Here is a 17190-nt window from a genome sequence, read left to right on the forward strand (position 1 = left end):
GGAATTAAAGTCCTTCCAGTGCAGAAAAGAAATACCTTCTCAATGCAATGTATAAAATTATATACAGTTAAATAAATCTTTCCCCACACAAATAAAATCACTAATTCCTTCTAGAATAGTCTTTTTTTTGTTAGCTTAGTTATCTTACCAGAGATTTAAAACTTAAGGTTAACGGTTAACCTTAACTTTTTTTTTTTGCACCTGTGGTTAACCGCCACCTTAACGTGGTGGAGGGGTTTGAGTACCCGAATGATCCTGGGAGCTATGTTGTCGGGGGCTTAATGTCCCTGGTAGGGTCTCCCAAGGCAAACAGGTCCCAGGTGACGGGTCCGACTAAGAGCGGTTCAATAGCCATATATGAAAGATAAAAATCAAAGGCAGTTCACGTCGCCCGGATTGGCGCTACCGGGGCCCCACCTTGGAGCCAGGCCCGGGGTTGGGGCTCGAGTGCGAGCGCCTGGTGGCCGGGGCTTTGCCCACGGGCCCCGGCCGGGCAGAGCCCGAAAGGACGACGTGGGCCCGCCCTCCCGTAGGCCCACCACCTGCAGGAGGGATCATATGAGGCCGGTGAAGTGTGGATCGGGCAGTCGTCCAGGGCGGGGGCCTTGGCGATCTGATCCCCGGCTACAGAAGCTAGCGTTAGGGACGTGGAATGTCACCTCTCTGGCGGGGAAGGAGCCTGAGCTTGTGTGCGAGGTGGAGAAGTTCGGACTAGATATAGTCGGTCTCACCTCGACACATAACAAGGGCTCTGGAACCAGCCTTCTCGACAGGGGTTGGACTCTCTTCTACTCTGGAGTCGCCAATGGTGAGAGGCGCCGGGCCGGGGTGGCTATACTTCTTGCCCCCCGACTTAGTGCCTGTACGTTGGAGTTTACCCCGGTAGACGAGAGGGTAGCCTCCCTCCGCCTTCGGGTGGGGGGATGGATCATGACTGTTGTTTGTGCCTATGGGCCAAACAGCAGCTCGGAGTATCCACCCTTCTTGGATTCCTTAGAGGGAGTACTGGAGAGTGCTCCTTCTGGGGATTCCCTCGTTCTGCTGGGGGACTTCAAAGCTCATGTTGGCAGCGACAGTGAGACCTGGAGGGGCGTGATTGGGAGGAACGGCCCCCCTGATCGGAACCCGAGCGGTGTTTTGTTGTTGGACTTCTGTGCTCGCCACAGATTGTCCATAACAAACACCATGTTCAAGCATAAGGGTGTCCATATGTGCACTTGGCACCAGGACACCCTAGGCCGCAGTTCGATGATCGACTTCGTAGTCGTGTCATCGGACTTGCGGCCGCATGTCTTGGACACTCGGGTAAAGAGAGGGGCGGAGCTGTCAACTGATCACCACCTGGTGGTGAGTTGGCTCCGATGGCGGGGGAGGATGCCGGTTAGACCTGGCAGACCCAAACGTATAGTGAGGGTCTGCTGGGAACGCCTGGCAGAGTCTCCCGTCAGAAGGAGCTTCAACTCCCACCTCCGGGAAAACTTCAACCATGTCTCGGAGGAGGCGGGGGACATTGAGTCCGAGTGGGCCATGTTCCGTGCCTCTGTTGCTGAGGCGGCTGATCGGTGCTGTGGCCGCAAGGTAGTCGGTGCCTGTCGTGGCGGCAATACCCGAACCCGTTGGTGGACACCGGGGGTGAGGGATGCCGTCAAGCTGAAGAAGGAGTCCTACCGGGCCTTTTTGGCCTGTGGGACTCCGGAGGCAGCAGACAGGTACCGACGGGCCAAGCGGAGTGCAGCCACGGCGGTCGCCGAGGCAAAAGCCCGGACATGGGAGGAGTTTGGTGAGGCCATGGAGAACGACTTCCGGACGGCTTCAAAGAGATTCTGGACCACTATCCGGCGTCTCAGGAGGGGGAAGCAGTGCACCGTCAACACTATGTATGGTGCGGATGGTGCGCTGCTGACCTCGACTCGAGACGTTGTGGATCGGTGGGGGGAATACTTCGAAGACCTCCTCAATCCCACCGACACGCCTTCCAATCAGGAAGCAGGGCCCAGGGACCCGAGAGTGGGCTCTCCTATCTCTGGGGCTGAGGTTGCCGAGGTGGTTAAAAAGCTCCTCGGTAGCAGGGCTCCGGGGGTGGATGAGATCCGCCCGGAGTTCCTCAAGGCCCTGGATGTTGTGGGGCTGTCATGGCTGACACGACTCTGCAACATTGCGTGGACATCGGGGGCAGTGCCTCTGGATTGGCAGACCGGGGTGGTGGTCCCCCTTTTTAAGAAGGGGGACCGGAGGGTGTGTTCCAATTATAGAGGGATCACACTCCTCAGCCTCCCCGGTAAGGTCTATTCAGGGGTACTGGAGAGGAGGGTCCGCCGGATAGTTGAACCTCGGATTCAGGAGGAGCAATGTGGTTTTCGTCCTGGCCGTGGAACTGTGGACCAGCTCTACACCCTCAGCAGGGTCCTTGAGGGGTCATGGGAATTTGCCCAACCAGTCCACATGTGTTTTGTGGACCTGGAAAAGGCATTTGACTGTGTCCCTCGGGGATTCCTGTGGGGGGTCCTCCGGGAGTATGGGGTATCGAACCTCCTGATAGGAGCTGTTCGTTCCCTGTATGACTGGAGTCAGAGTCTGGTCCGCATTGCCGGCAGTAAGTCGAAATCGTTTCTGGTAAGGGTTAGACTCCGCCAGGGCTGCCCTTTGTCACCGATTCTGTTCATAACTTTTATGGACAGAATTTCTAGGCGCAGTCAGGGCGTTGAGGGGGTCCGGTTCGGGGGCCTCAGTATTGCATCACTGCTTTTTGCAGATGATGTGGTCCTGTTGGCTCCAACATACCGTGACCTTCAACTCTCACTGGATCGGTTCGCAGCCGAGTGTGAAGCGGCCGGAATGAGAATCAGCACCTCCAAATCCGAGTCCATGGTTCTCGACCGGAAAAAGGTGGAGTGCCTTCTCCGGGTTGGAGATGAGGTTCTGCCCCAGGTGGAGGAGTTCAAGTACCTCGGGGTCTTGTTCACGAGTGAGGGAAGGATGGAGCAAGAGATCGACAGGCGGATTGGTGCGGCGTCTGCAGTGATGCAGAGTCTGCACCAGTTCGTCATTGTGCCTGAGGCGTTCAGGGGGCATCCTAATTAGGTGCCCGAGCCACCTCATCTGGCTCTTCTCGATGCGGAGGAGCAGCGACTCTACTTTGAGCCCCTCCCGAATGACTGAGCTTCTCACCCTATCTCTAAGGGAGAGCCCAGCCACCCTACGGAGGAAACTCATTTCGGCCGCTTGTACCCGTGATCTTGTTCTTTCGGTCATGACCCAAAGTTCATGACCATAGGTGAGGGTTGGAACGTAGACCGACCTGTAAATCGAGAGCTTTGCTTTTTGGCTCAGCTCCCTTTTCAGAACCTAGTGAGGCGTTCAGGGCACGTCCCTCCGGAAGGAGGCCCCCGGGAAGACCCAGGACATGCTGGAGAGACTATGTCTCTCGGCTGGCCTGGGAACGTCTCGGGGTCCCCCCGGAAGAGCTGGAGGAAGTGGCCGGGGAGAGGGAAGTCTGGGCCTCCCTACTGAGGATGCTGCCCCCGCGACCCGGAAACGGCTAAGCGGGAGAAGATGGATGGATGGATGGATGGGTTAACCGTTAACCACAGGTGCAAAAAAAAAAGTTGGTCTGTAGAGGTTGCAGAAGTATAAAGGTTTATTTTTAGGTTAACAAATTATTTTATCATAATTTTATTTAAAGTCAATGTCATTAATACTCTCTGTAAGAAATACCAATTCAGTATTTTATTTTTAAAAAAAGCTATAGGGAGCCATTGCAAAAGAGTCAAAGAGCCACATGAGGCTCCAGAGCCGCAGGTTTGAGACAGTGAGAGATTGTGTGGATTCAGCCAAGAATTCAAACTAACAGAAGATAACTTCGTCACTTTTTTTAAAGTGTACAAAAATACCACATAACAACAAATAGTCAAACTTATTTTTCTAGAAGAATTACAAAACTGGACGGAAGTGAGAATTTTTTATTTTTTTATTTTAATTTTTTGTCAGGGAAGCCCTGAGTGCAGCAGCCTAATCCTTCCGTGTGAGAACAGCGAGCGCCGCTGATGGAGCCGCCTGGTGCCACCATGGCTGTGTCTGTCTGTACGTGAATGTGTGAGAACCTCAGCCAGGATGAGTGGGGCTGTGTGGGGGCTTTCAGAGGACATGGACCGGCACATTGTGCAGGTAGGTCAACACAAGCACATCAAGACTTTCAGGAAAAGATGGATCGGAACGGTTCTGCCAAACTATGAGCAGCTAACTATAGCTTCAACTTAACACAACAACTCAACATGACATCGTAATAAACAACTGTGTCAGATCATCTTTAGTCACTTTGACCTCAGCCATTGTGCTGTAGTTCAGTTATTATGATATTTAGCTGAATTTTCGGACACACAAGCTTCTATGTGTCATTCAAGGAGGCAGAAGCATCTCCATGATCAATGTGTTATTATAGCTTCTTTAGCGAAAAAGAACACAGTAAAAAAAAAAAACTAAAAATATTAATGAAAATACAAATCAACCCCCCTCCTCACCCCAAATAAATAGAAACAAGTTATACAATGTTATAAATTCAAATAGCAACTTTTTCTGACATAATAAAGACTAGGGTGTCCCGATCCAATATTTATATCGGATATCGGTCTGATATCAGCGAGAAAATGAATATCGGATTTAATCGGACTGCATCTAAAATCTCCGATATATATTATATTTATTTTATTCAATTGTATAATACTGTAGATATTATGTTGAAGGTTAAAATGTATGTAACCAATTGTTAATAATAAATGGGTCAGTTTTTCTCACGCCTATTGTTCTCTGTTTGAGTAACATCATTTGATCAAGCCTTTTCTAACATTCCACACTACAAAATAAGTAATAAAAGTATGTATGATTTGTGCCGATATTGCATCGTATCGATATTGGTATTGGCAGATACTCGAGGTGGCAATCTCGGTATCGCATCGGAAGTGAAAAAGTTGTATCGGGATATTCCTAATAAAGACATCTAACGGTTTCATTTGGTTCTGACTGGATGTGCTTTGAGCTAATGATAATAGGTGATAATAGGTGAGGATTGAATGAAAATGGACAGATTAATAGAGCACCTAATTATATATTCAGCATTTTGGTCTGGTTAAGTAGCTGCATTATTGCAGATTGTGTCCTGATCAGCTCATCGATCTCCTACTCCATCCTACCCTCACTTGGACCTCTCCCCTGACCTGGAACAGACAATCTACCATTTTCTGAAAGAGACCCATGACCTCAGGGTAGGGCTGGGCGATATGGACCAAAACTCATATCGCAATGTTTTTTTCTCAAAATGGTGAAATACAATATAAATTCAATAATTTTAATTCAAATAAAGTCTGACCAGAAAGAGAATTCTGGGTTATATTTGCTGATGAAAAATGCCACACAGGCACATTTATTAACTAACAGCTGTGTGACACTCTAGTCTTTTACTCCTATAGACCCTTTGATTGTTTGTAAACATTGTGACGTATTTTGTTGGGCGGGGCTTAGCCTGGAGGCAAAACCACAATTGTCTTTGATTTTTCTGAGCACGAGTTTCTGCTGGAATCCTATAAATCTTCAATTTACATCCACTAATGTTATTCTTCCAACTCTGGCACCCAAACACACAACAAGACGACATTCTACAGCTGTAACATTACTAGCCTCCACAGTCTTTAGCCAGCGGCGTTTCCTGTTTGCTTCCAGCCGTTAAGGGGTCTATAAGGGACAGCACGTGTGAGTGAGTTCTGTAGTGTGGCTTGTTTATGGGAAGATCTGGGTTAGGACTGCACAATGAATCAAATTTTAATCATCACGATTTTGGTAGCCACGATTAGAGGTGTGATTAAAAAATCGATTTCACGATATATCACAATTTTTTTGGGTGCCGATTTTCTTTTTAATGTATTTATTTTTTTGATATTTATGCAATATTTTTGTGTATTTGTGCAATATTTCAGTGGTTGCAATGCTTTCAATGTGTTGCAATGATTACTTGATTTTATGATGGCAGTGTGTAATGCCTGCAATATTTATGTATGCAAAGGCATTTTATTTTCATATAATGTGTTCAGATCAGTGTTTAAACTGACGCAATATGATAAATATTTTTATGCATTTTCAGTAACTCAGGGTGATTAACCCTTAATGTTCTCACTTACAGTTGTTACAATGCCATCATTATGTTGTCATGGTTACTTTGAGACTTCTACACAGTAAATTCAGTGAGAAAAACTATTTTATGATGACAGTGTGTAATGTGCAAAAACACTAATAATAAATAGGATGTTTTGACGCAAATAGTTTTGACTCATTTTGTCCTCTGAATGATCAATATCTTCTGATGAACATATACAGCAACTTGATTTTTCATCTCTATGTTTATTTTTGATAAAAACTGGGTAGAATGTATATCACAATAATATCATATTGTGACCCAAGTATCGTGATACGTATCGTATTGAAACATCCTTGCCAATACTCACCCCTAGCCACGATTAAATTAACCTGATCGTCTGTAATATTTACATTTATAATACGGGCTCTGAGTGTGCACTCATTATGATTATAATTGTGATTACAGTATTCATCAAAATAAATGTGATTATCTTCTTGGCCATATATATATATATATCGATATAGGTGATATTGTAGTTTTCTATATCGCCAAAATAGAAAACTTGATATATTTCCCAGCCCTATCTCAGGGGTGCTAATGTTAAATTCATGCTAGCTGTAGGTTAGGTTATGCAGTTGTTTGTGTGATTGTCTGTTTCAATGTGTTGGAGACCTATTCATGGTACTGTACCCTGTATTGTTTAGGATTAGAACTGTAAGATGCAGCTGCACAACTCTGCAACAGTATATAATTACACCGGTTAAGATATTGAATAAACAATGATCGAGAATAGTTGAAATTCTGTCAATGGCAACAATAAAAATAACAGTAACAATAACGGAGTGCTTGCAGTGATAGTCTCACTTGCTTTCTGAGATCACAGTGTAAAGAAGGCTCTTAATAATGCAGTGCTGATCTAAGTGCTGTTGTTTGTTGTGTGTTTGGAGGCTGTGTGTGACGAGGACACGATGTCGTCCGCTTCAGTGGGCATGTCCGATTTGTCCGATGAGATCCTGCTGTGCATCCTGCGTCACGTGTCCGTGTGTGACCTGCTGCTAAACGTAGCCAACGTTTGCCACAAGCTGCGCATGCTGTGCTGCGACAAAACCCTTCTCACCAAAGTCAGCCTGTCAGAGGAATATCTGGTAAAGCATTTCCATCTTCTTCAGAGCGGTGTTTAATGTTGTAGCTACATAAACTTGCTGCATCCTAAAGGGGCGGTACTACGAAAAAATCACTTTATAATGGTTTTGCTACAGTGATATACATCCCTTTAGCCTCATTCAAAGGGCCAAAATTGAAAAAGTTCTGTTACTTCCTTCCCTTGTTATTCCACATTTTGTAAAAAGTCAGCTCCAAACAGGTTGGATTTTGAGAAAACACACACACACACACACACACACACACCCTGAAGCAGCGTTTGCCTGACTCACAATCACAATAGCAGCTTAAATAGCCATGTGTTTTACTGTAATGTGCAGGTTTTTTTGGCCGAAAAACCATGAGTGTGTGGATAGCAAAAGACAATCGCTATGGTGATCAGCTGTTGGCTTGAAGTCTGCCTTTACAGACACGCCCACTCATGCATAGGCATGAAGGCCCCAACACAGCCTGTTTTTAGAAGCGTCATGAAAGTGACTTTTCAGAGGGCTAAAACTCCAGAAAACAGGCGAGTTTTCCTCAAATACTATGTTGTTAGGGTTCTTAGAACAAATGGGGATGGGTGAAAAATAGCATTATACTGGACCTTTAATAACAAAAGCTATCTGCTAACTGTGTATTCTTTGCCCAGGCTGATGATTGTTCAGTGCAGTTGGTGCTGAAGCAGTTGGGCGGTCACGTGCAGTCACTCAGTCTCAATGGCTGCTACTGGTTTTCGGCTTCCTCCATGGAGCACCTGGCACGCTGCAGAGCGGTGACGCACCTCGATGTCACTGGGTGTCGCCTCACCTCCCTTCGGCTCTCCCGTCTCCTCTCTTCTCTCTCTTCACTCACGTCGCTGGCTTTCGACGTCACGCCGAGCTTCAACTCGGCCCAGCTGAGTTCAGAAGCTGTGGATCTGCTGAGTCGCCTGTCGGAGCTCAGACAGACTCTTCTGACGCCCAGCTACGGCGTAGTACCATGCTGCGCACAGCTCCGCAAGTAAGAATATGTCGGGTTACGCAGCTCTTTATAACAATTGTGTATATTCAAAACCCTGTAATTGTCATGGATTGAGTCAAACCTGTTATCACACAATATAAAACCCCTAATGCCAATTCAAAATGTAAGGCTTCAAAAAAATAAAAAGGCAACATTAGTCATTTATTTCCCAAAAGTACAAAACTCAGAATCAACTCTCAATGTGTATAGCCTTTTATGTGATTAATGCAATGCAGCTATTGTTTATAGAAGTGTAAAAGGTACTGTTGTATTCTACTGAAGTAGAAGTACTGTTACTTGATTGAAATTGTACTCAAATACAAGTAAGTCATACAGAAAATACTCAAGTACAAGTAAAAAGTTGCTCAATCAATGTAAAAGTTACTAGTTACTTTCACCCTCCACGTTTATTCTTGGTAATAAAATCTTGCCACGATTCCCTTGCATTCAGTAAACATCTCATGTATAAACTTAAAAAGGAAGAGAAAAAATTTTGCACTATTGGAACATATTTTATTTTCCACAAAGGCATCTGTATGAAATAAAGGGTTTGTCAAAATGTGCAATTATTTTCTTTAAATACCATAACACCAATTAATCAAATAAAAAATAAAACAAATTCAGGCTCTAAGTATAGCTACTCTAAAACAATGCCATCCCAAATGTGCCATGTGGGTAACAACATATGTGTTAGAAATGGCACGACTAAGGACATATTGATTATGATTAATGTTCATGAAATGGAAATAAGAAAAATAATCACAAAAAATAACTAGAAACAGGGGCGGAGCTATAGGGGGGGCTGGGAGAGCGGCACTGCTCCGGGGCCGGGAAAGGAGGTAGGACTTAAGGGAACCGGGCCTCTATCACGGCTCAGGGGAGCTGGAGAAGGCGGGCCCTCCATGACCCAGAGTATGAGCAGTCTGTTTAAGATCACCTATCATGCAGATTTATACAGGGGTTATATAGACCCATTTCGTGTGACGTATGCATACTAAATTAGGTGCATGGTGCGCAGGCTCGGTGCAAAACAACCGGACTGCTGAGGCTATGGTGCACGGGAGCGGACGGAGCGCTATCTCAGTCTGGATCTAGTCAAAAGTGACCATAAAAAGCTGTAAATGGACTGATATACAGACGTGGGACAGTGAGGAGAAGATTTAATGTAGACATGGAAACTCATCTGCTTGAAACTGATCAGAATACGCGGAAATACACGGAAACCTTTGTTAACAGGAGTACAGCAGCCCGCCTACCTGCTCGTTCATAACAGTTATAAACATTTAGAGACCTTCTTTTGTATCTACACTGGGTTTTTCTATCAGATATGTATAAATGTCTGGCCATTCCTGCGTTCCACCCACACTTCCCTCCAGCATTACAGGACCATAAATACAAACAATGGGCTAAGCGAGGAATTACTTCTTTTTGTTGGATAATCAATAATAGAAACCTAATTAGTTTTGAGGAATTATGCCAGATATATGAATTGGGTAAGGAAGACTTTTATCGTTATCTGCAAATTCGTCATTTTTTTACCAAAGAAATTAAAGCCACCAGTGCAGCTAAATATTCAAACATTATCCAAATATTTGTTAATGCCTATGCTTCAAAAAACCCTAAAGGTAATAATTAGTCAATTTTACAAAAGCCTGATTTCAATGAACAAGAATTCAACCAACTATATTAAACAACGCTGGGAAAAAGAAGCAAATATAAACATTTCAGAAGAAAATTGGCTCCAAATTTGGAAGAATCAGTACACTACTGGTTGGAAGAATTTGATACGTTTCTTTGTCACTCCAAATCAAAAGTGGGGGGGGGAGGAGTGTGCAGGCCATGTTCATATATTTTGGTCCTGTCCACACCTGGAAACCTTCTGGAGAGAAGTTGAACACCTGATCACAGAGACCTTGGACATTCCTTCACCTCTATGTACCTTGGAAGAACTTTTGAAGGACTTGGTAAGAAAAATGCCAACCTCCTGAAAATGACTTTGACATTGAGGCTTCAAAACAATAAAGGAGACGAATACTGGGAAAAATGGGATTGCCACAAAGACAATGAACAATACCTGTGCCAAAAACTGTAACATGAGACCTAACCTTTGTGTTTATTTTAACTTTGTATTTATTCGTGTGCCTTTTGTACAACCCAGTCCCCTGTTTGTTTAATATTATGTTACATATTACAAAACAATATAAAAGAAAAACAATTTGGCTCATACCCCCACAGTCACATGCCATCCAAGGATCTCAGATTTGGTGGTGTTAGCATTTATTTTGACCAAGATATGCAACAGTTTGCGTTTTTATAGCAAGCTAGAAAACTTTATTCGTTAATAATTTGCGCATATTTTGACCGAACAAAATTATTTTATCAACTTTAGATCAGGTCCAACTGAAGACTCTACTTGACAAGTTTCACGCTTAGTAAACACTAAACTTTATCAACATATACGTTAAACGTGACTAAAAACTCTTGTTTTAAGTCCGTCACCAGTGACGCGCTTTGAGTGAGACAGGGAGACCTGAGTGGTTAAAAAAAACAAACCGTCTTTTTCCATTGGTCGAAAAAAGACGGTTTCAGTTGACAGATTTTTTTCGTTCCTTTTTCAGAGCACATGAGATCTTAATTTCTGTCAGGACATAAAGACAATTTCAACCAAAAACTTAAAAATTGTATCTGGAGAAAATCGCTTGCCCTAGCTTTAAGTGCAAGTAAAATTACTGATTTAGAAACATATTAAAAAAAACTACAAGTACCCATAAAAGCAACTTAATTACAGTAAAGTGAGTAATTCATTATTTCACCTCTGGTTGTTTGTGCTGTATAGGCTCATGCTGCAGTTTGACATCCCAGATGTTACCAGAGAGGGTCTCGGTGTTTCCTGCCAGTTAATGGTGGGTCAGAGCAGTGTGCCACATTATCAGCAGCTGGAGAAGTTCACTGCCAGACTGGCTCCTGGTGAGGTGAGTCATGTGACTATAACAAATGAGGAAGAGGTATAGGATGGTTAAACATAGTGTATGGTCCTTTTTTTTTTAGATCATTTTTAACACATGGACAATACAATACAAACAACAAGAATTTGAGAAATTACTCATTTACCGTATTTATTTTTTTGTGTTGGTGCAATTTTTCAAAATTCATTAAAGAGCTCAAGTGTCAAACTTATGGCCTGAGTGCACGTGTTTGTTTATCGAAATAATGGTGAAATTATCATTAGGGGCACATTTGGGATGATGAATATCATGGAATTTATAATTTAAAGGTTGCAGTAGCTTCACTTCATTTTCTGTTAGCTTTGCTGTATTGTTTGTATTTTTGTTTAACATGATGGGGTTGAATGATGAAGGTCTTTCCTATGGAATCACAACAGTATCATAATGAATGAACTCTTGCAGGGTTTTTCACAAACGCACATGCTTTGTTTCACAGTTGTATGTCAGGTTCACAAATTCACACGATCTGTTTCACAAATATATATTTTATGCAAAATTGTAATATAAATTCTGAAATGCATACGCTCTACTTCACAAATATTATTTTGAGGCACACTTGTAATATAAATCCACTTATGATTGTCATATTTGTAATGAATTACTAATTATGTCATTACAATTATAATTGACCACAGCTCTGCTGTCTTCTCATATTTGCAGCCCAGGCTGTAACTGATGAATCCATGTGTATCTGCAGGTGAACCAGACTTTGCTCCTCCTTTACCTGGCCGTGTTCAGCGTCCACGTCCCAAAGGGTCTCAGAGTGTTCCTGGTATCCATACCTGGTCCAAACCCGGCTCACTGGCCTGCTGCTCCAGCGCTGGCTCAGAGTCTGAGTCAGCGTGGAGACCTGGCGGCCCTACAGCTCCCTCGGTCCTGGTTAGATCGTCTATCACTGATGAGAGCTCTGGAAGGAAACAGCCCCAAACACCTCAGCTTCAGCCGCTGCCCGGGGCTGTGGCCCCAGGTGTTCCAGTCCATGCTGGACGGAGGAGTCCGAGACCCCACGTGCCTCATTAGTCTGAACCTGAGCGGGATCAACCACGTTCCTTACTCAGAGTGCAGGAATGTAGACGATCAGCTGGTGGCCGGGGCGATGAGTCAGCTGTTTGCTTGTTGTACCAACATTAAACACTTGAACCTAATGCACAGACATTATCATCATCAGGCCTCCTCTGTGCTGGATGGGAACACACACCTGTGTGCCAGCTTGGCTAAACTCCAGCACCTGCGCTCTCTCACACTCCCTGTCTGTGCCGTATCAGACGGAGCAAATACCAACCACATGGGCACCAACAGCACTCTGTCCTCTCCGTTGTTCCAAGGGTTGAAAAAAGCTCCTCGTGTCGGACTCCAGAATTACAAACCTGATTCAGAGACTCTGCAGTCAGGGACCAGCACCTCAGGCCTCGCTCTGCTCACGGCCGGCTGCCCAATGTTGGAGACCTTTGAGCTCATTGGTCCTGGTTTTGTGTCAGCGTTGCCTCGACTGGAGCCCTGCACCCGTGCTAGCGTGGAACCCCGTGGGATGTGTGCATGGGCGCGTGGAGTCGGCGACTCGCACTTGGCAGCACTTGAGGATTTGCCTCGAGTACGTCGTCTAACCCTGGCCGGACTCCCTGGAGTCCTTAGAGGGACGGGGCTGGTCCAGCTGACCAGGAAGTGCAGAGACATCCGAGTCCTCTCCCTGGCTAACCTGGGCTCAGTGAAAACCATGAACTACATGTCTTCACTGGTAGATTCACTTAAACAGTGCTCACACCTGCAGGAGCTCAGGTTAGAAGACGTCTCTGACCATGTTTGAAATGGCACACTACGTACTACACACTACAAACTCAATGAGTATATACTGTCTAGTCTAGTATATCTTATTAGTATGGTTAGAGTGATGACAGATGATGAGCATTCCCACTAAAGTATACTTCAAAGTTTCCCAAGATGCATTTCGAACCTACGACGACAAAAACCTGAAGCACACTGAGGCTCAATATCTCTGTTGATTCACCACCGTTAAAAGTTCTGAAAACATTTTAAGTGAGAAAGTGACCAGAACATCAACATGTGGTTATTTGATCTATAAAACTCGCGGAAACACATTTAATTCATTCCGACATTTCTGAGATTTTGGGAGACCCTCCATCGTGCTACTGACAAAACTTCCAGTTAACTTCAAAACAAGAGCCCTATTTACAAAATAATGAAAGACAAGAAGAAATGCTTTTGATTTTTAGCTTGAAGCTGGTCCCATGATGATTTTACATTCCACTCACAGTGCATCATGGGGCAATTGAGTATGACTAGTGTGCCCATCGTGCGTACTTGTCCCGATATAGTATAGATCTGAGTATTTCTCATGTACTCAATCTTTTCATACTATCTAATGTAAACGTACTACATACTAATTTTTAGGGGTGAGTATTGGCAAGGATGTTGCAATACAATACGTATCACGATACTTAGGTCACAATACGATTTATTGCAATATTCTACCCAGTTAATATCAAAATTAAACATAGAGATGACAAATCAAGTTGCTGTATATGTTCATCAGAAGATATTGATCATTCAGAGGAAAAAATGAGTCAAAACTATTTGCTTCAAAACATCCTATTTATTATTATTATTAGTGTTTTTGCACATTTTCACTGAAAAAAAGAAAATACAGTGTTACACACTGTCATCATAAAATAAAGTGCAACAAGTTTATTTTCACTGAAACTACTGTGTAGAAGTCTCAAAGTAACCATGACAACATAATGACGGCATTAAAACAACTTTAAGTGAGAACATTAAGGATTAATCACCCTGAGTTATTGACAATGCATAAAAATAAGAAAAAATAATTTATCCCATTGTGTCAGTTTAAACACTGATCTGAACAGATTATATGAAAATAAAATGCCTGTACATACATAAATATTGCAGGCATTACACACTGCCATCATAAAATCAAATAATCATTGCAACACATTGAAAGCATTGTAACCACTGAAATATTGCAAATACACAAACATACTGATTAAATATAAAAATATATATATATATATTATTATGTTTTAAAAAAAATCGATTTAAAATCAGCACCCAAAAAATCGCGATATATCATGAAATCTATTTTTTTTCCCCCACACACCTATTCTTTTTGACGTCAGACTTAATATGAGTTGTGCGTTAGTGTGTGATTTCAAACACAGCCTGTGTGTCCGTCATTTGCATCAACATTTCATGCTTTTATTGTCTCGTAAAGCAAATTTGCAATACTTCACTTCAGGGTCAACTTACAGATTTTTCCACTACACGATTAAAGTAAATGTTTAATATTGAACAGATTTTGTTCCTTGTAAAAAGTTTTGGTGAAGGTGATGCAGATTTAGGTGTAATTAATGGTATCTAATAGAGATTTTTGCACGTGTGTTTAAATGAAAACGCCTCAGCAACAATGTTTGCAATAAATCATTAATAAATCAAATAAATCTGCCGCCACGCCTTCACCCACTAACAGCTACCACACAGTTGTGGCATTAATGGTCAATAATTAGATTACATTAAAAAACTCAAAAACACAATTAGACCTTTACACACTGAAAGTCTTCAAGCCACAAACATTTTGCAACACAAATTCATCCCAAATGTTATTTTAGACAAAAGTTTTCTGAAAGTCTTTTGTATTTGTGGACTGTGTTTAGTGTTGATAACAAACACAAATCACACACAGAAGTCATTCTTCGCGAGGTAGATTTTTGTCCTTAATTCACACGTCAGGGTTTCTTTTCTCTGGAAGAATCAGATTTAGATGAATGTTTATGCTGTGGTGTGTGTGATCTATGTCGTCTCCAGGTTGGAGCAGCCCTACCTGAACGCCAACACCTCCTTCTTTGAGGCTCTTTCCTGCTGCTCTCGTTTACAGCGCGTCTGCCTCATCTCACGCAGCGGCACCTTCGACCCTTCAGCCACAGAGAGATTCATGGAGCAATGCTGCCATGTGGTCGTGTGCCACATGTTCATGGGCGGCACGTTGGTGTCCTGTCGGACGCTGCAGAAGGCTCTGTTGGACAGGTATGTGATCATTGTGTGGGCTAAGATTTGTGCCACTGGAAACTGAATTTAAATAGTCGGTATTGAATCTGAAAGTAACAACTTGAATTTGAAATGACTGTTTTAAAACTGAAAGTAACTTCAAATTGTATTTTTTCCTGTTAAAAAAATGTTAGTACATTCCAAAAAATTGTACTCAAGTACAAGTAAGTCATACATAAAATACTCAAGTAAAAGTAAAAAGTAGCTCAATCAAATAGTACTCAAAGTAAAAGTGACGAGTTACTTTCACCCCACACGTTTATTTTTGGTAATAGATCTTTCCGTGGTTCCCTTGCATACAATAGGCTGAGATTTGTGCCACTTGAAACTGAATTTGAATAGGCGGTATTGAATTCGAAAGTAATAACTTGAAATTACTGTTTTGAAACTGAAAGTAACTTGAAATTGTATTTTTTTTTCTTCTTTAAAAAATTCATCCCAGTACATTCCAAAAATTCAATATATTTCTGCTTCTCAAATTCAGATTCCCTGCATGCAATTCAATTTCGGAGACACACTTCCGGTCCGCGAGGTTGAGCAATCAATCACTGATTCATGGAACTGATTAGTTTCAAATTTTTTGGAATGTATTAAGATGAATACAATTTCAAGTTACTAATTCAGCTTCAAAACAGTAAATTCAATTTCAAGTTGCTACTTTCAAATTCAATACCAACTATTCAAATTCAGTTTCAAGTGGCACAAATCTCAGCCCATTGTATGCAAGGGAACCACGGAAAGATCTATTACCAAAAATAAAAGTGTAGGGTGAAAGTAACTAGTAACTTTTACTTTGAGTACTATGTAATTGAGCTACTTTTTATTTGTACTTGAGTATTTTATGGAAAACTTACTTGTACTTGAATACAATTTTTTTGGAATGCACTAAGATGATTTTTTTAAACAGGAATAAATACAATTTCAAGTTACTTTCAGTTTCAAAACAGTAATTTCAATTTCAAGTTACTACTTTCAAATTCAGTTTCAAGTGGCACAAATCTCAGCCCATATCATTGGTTCATTAAAGATGTTGTTGCAACAGCTCATTTTATGTACTTGCTTTTTTCTTTTCTTACATATTCACTCAGTGTTTTTAGAGTATTACATTTGTTTCCTATATTTATGCAAAATGTGTGTTTTTTTTACGTGCGTGTATTTCTTCTTTTAGGTTTTCAGCTGAGCGTCCAGCTCTTAGCGTGGTCATCTATCCACTACAACACGAAGACCTTCCTTCAGTCATTCGAGACATCCCACTCACGCTACTGGACCGTATTACTTTGTTTCAGAGCCACGTGGCTCAACCACCACATTTATCACCATTATGACATCAGCAGAAAGCTCTGCTCTGAGCTGCTGTGTGCGCTTCTGTTTCTTATGGAAATAAATCCTAATTGAAACGGACTAATCACTGTTTACATGTACAGGACAGTGGCCTTCAAAGAGAAGACCTCCTCATTTTATTTAAAGACTCCAGGACTCTCTTATCATATCAAGTGCCAAAAACATCAGTCACTGATATAAACTGTAAATCAGTTGTAAGGCATCAGGTTATCAGATTCATTTCTTAATACATTATATATTCTCACTACTCTAACTCTCATTTGGTCGGCGGACTGCAGAGATTCTTTAGAGATTACACAACCACAGCCAACCAGTGTTAAATTCTGACTACTTGAAAAATAAAAATGGGCTTTATTTCTTACTTCCTAATACAATAAGTATTCAAGTTTTCAGCCCTCAAAGACTGGGACACCCAGGAGTCAATTCTGACCTTTGTGTGACTCAATAAAAACTTTGGAATATCTGTACCTGTCTTCTTTCAATGGGCCAAGCTATAATAAA

General features: G+C 42.4%; 1 protein-coding gene across 1 annotated transcript; it reads left to right on the forward strand.

Annotated features, from left to right (window-relative positions):
• Positions 1–4029: 4029 nt before the first annotated feature.
• Positions 4030–17154, forward strand: fbxl18 (F-box and leucine-rich repeat protein 18). Its single transcript, XM_028450948.1, has 7 exons — positions 4030–4164; positions 7072–7269; positions 7917–8266; positions 11103–11238; positions 11969–13047; positions 15109–15327; positions 16517–17154. The coding sequence occupies exons 1-7, from the start codon at positions 4111–4113 to the stop codon at positions 16671–16673; spliced, it is 2193 nt and encodes a 730-aa protein (XP_028306749.1). The 5' UTR covers positions 4030–4110; the 3' UTR covers positions 16674–17154.
• The last annotated feature ends 36 nt before the right edge of the window (positions 17155–17190 follow it).

The sequence above is a fragment of the Gouania willdenowi genome, chromosome 1, assembly GCF_900634775.1.
Source record: "Gouania willdenowi chromosome 1, fGouWil2.1, whole genome shotgun sequence".
Lineage (NCBI taxonomy): Eukaryota > Metazoa > Chordata > Actinopteri > Blenniiformes > Gobiesocidae > Gouania > Gouania willdenowi.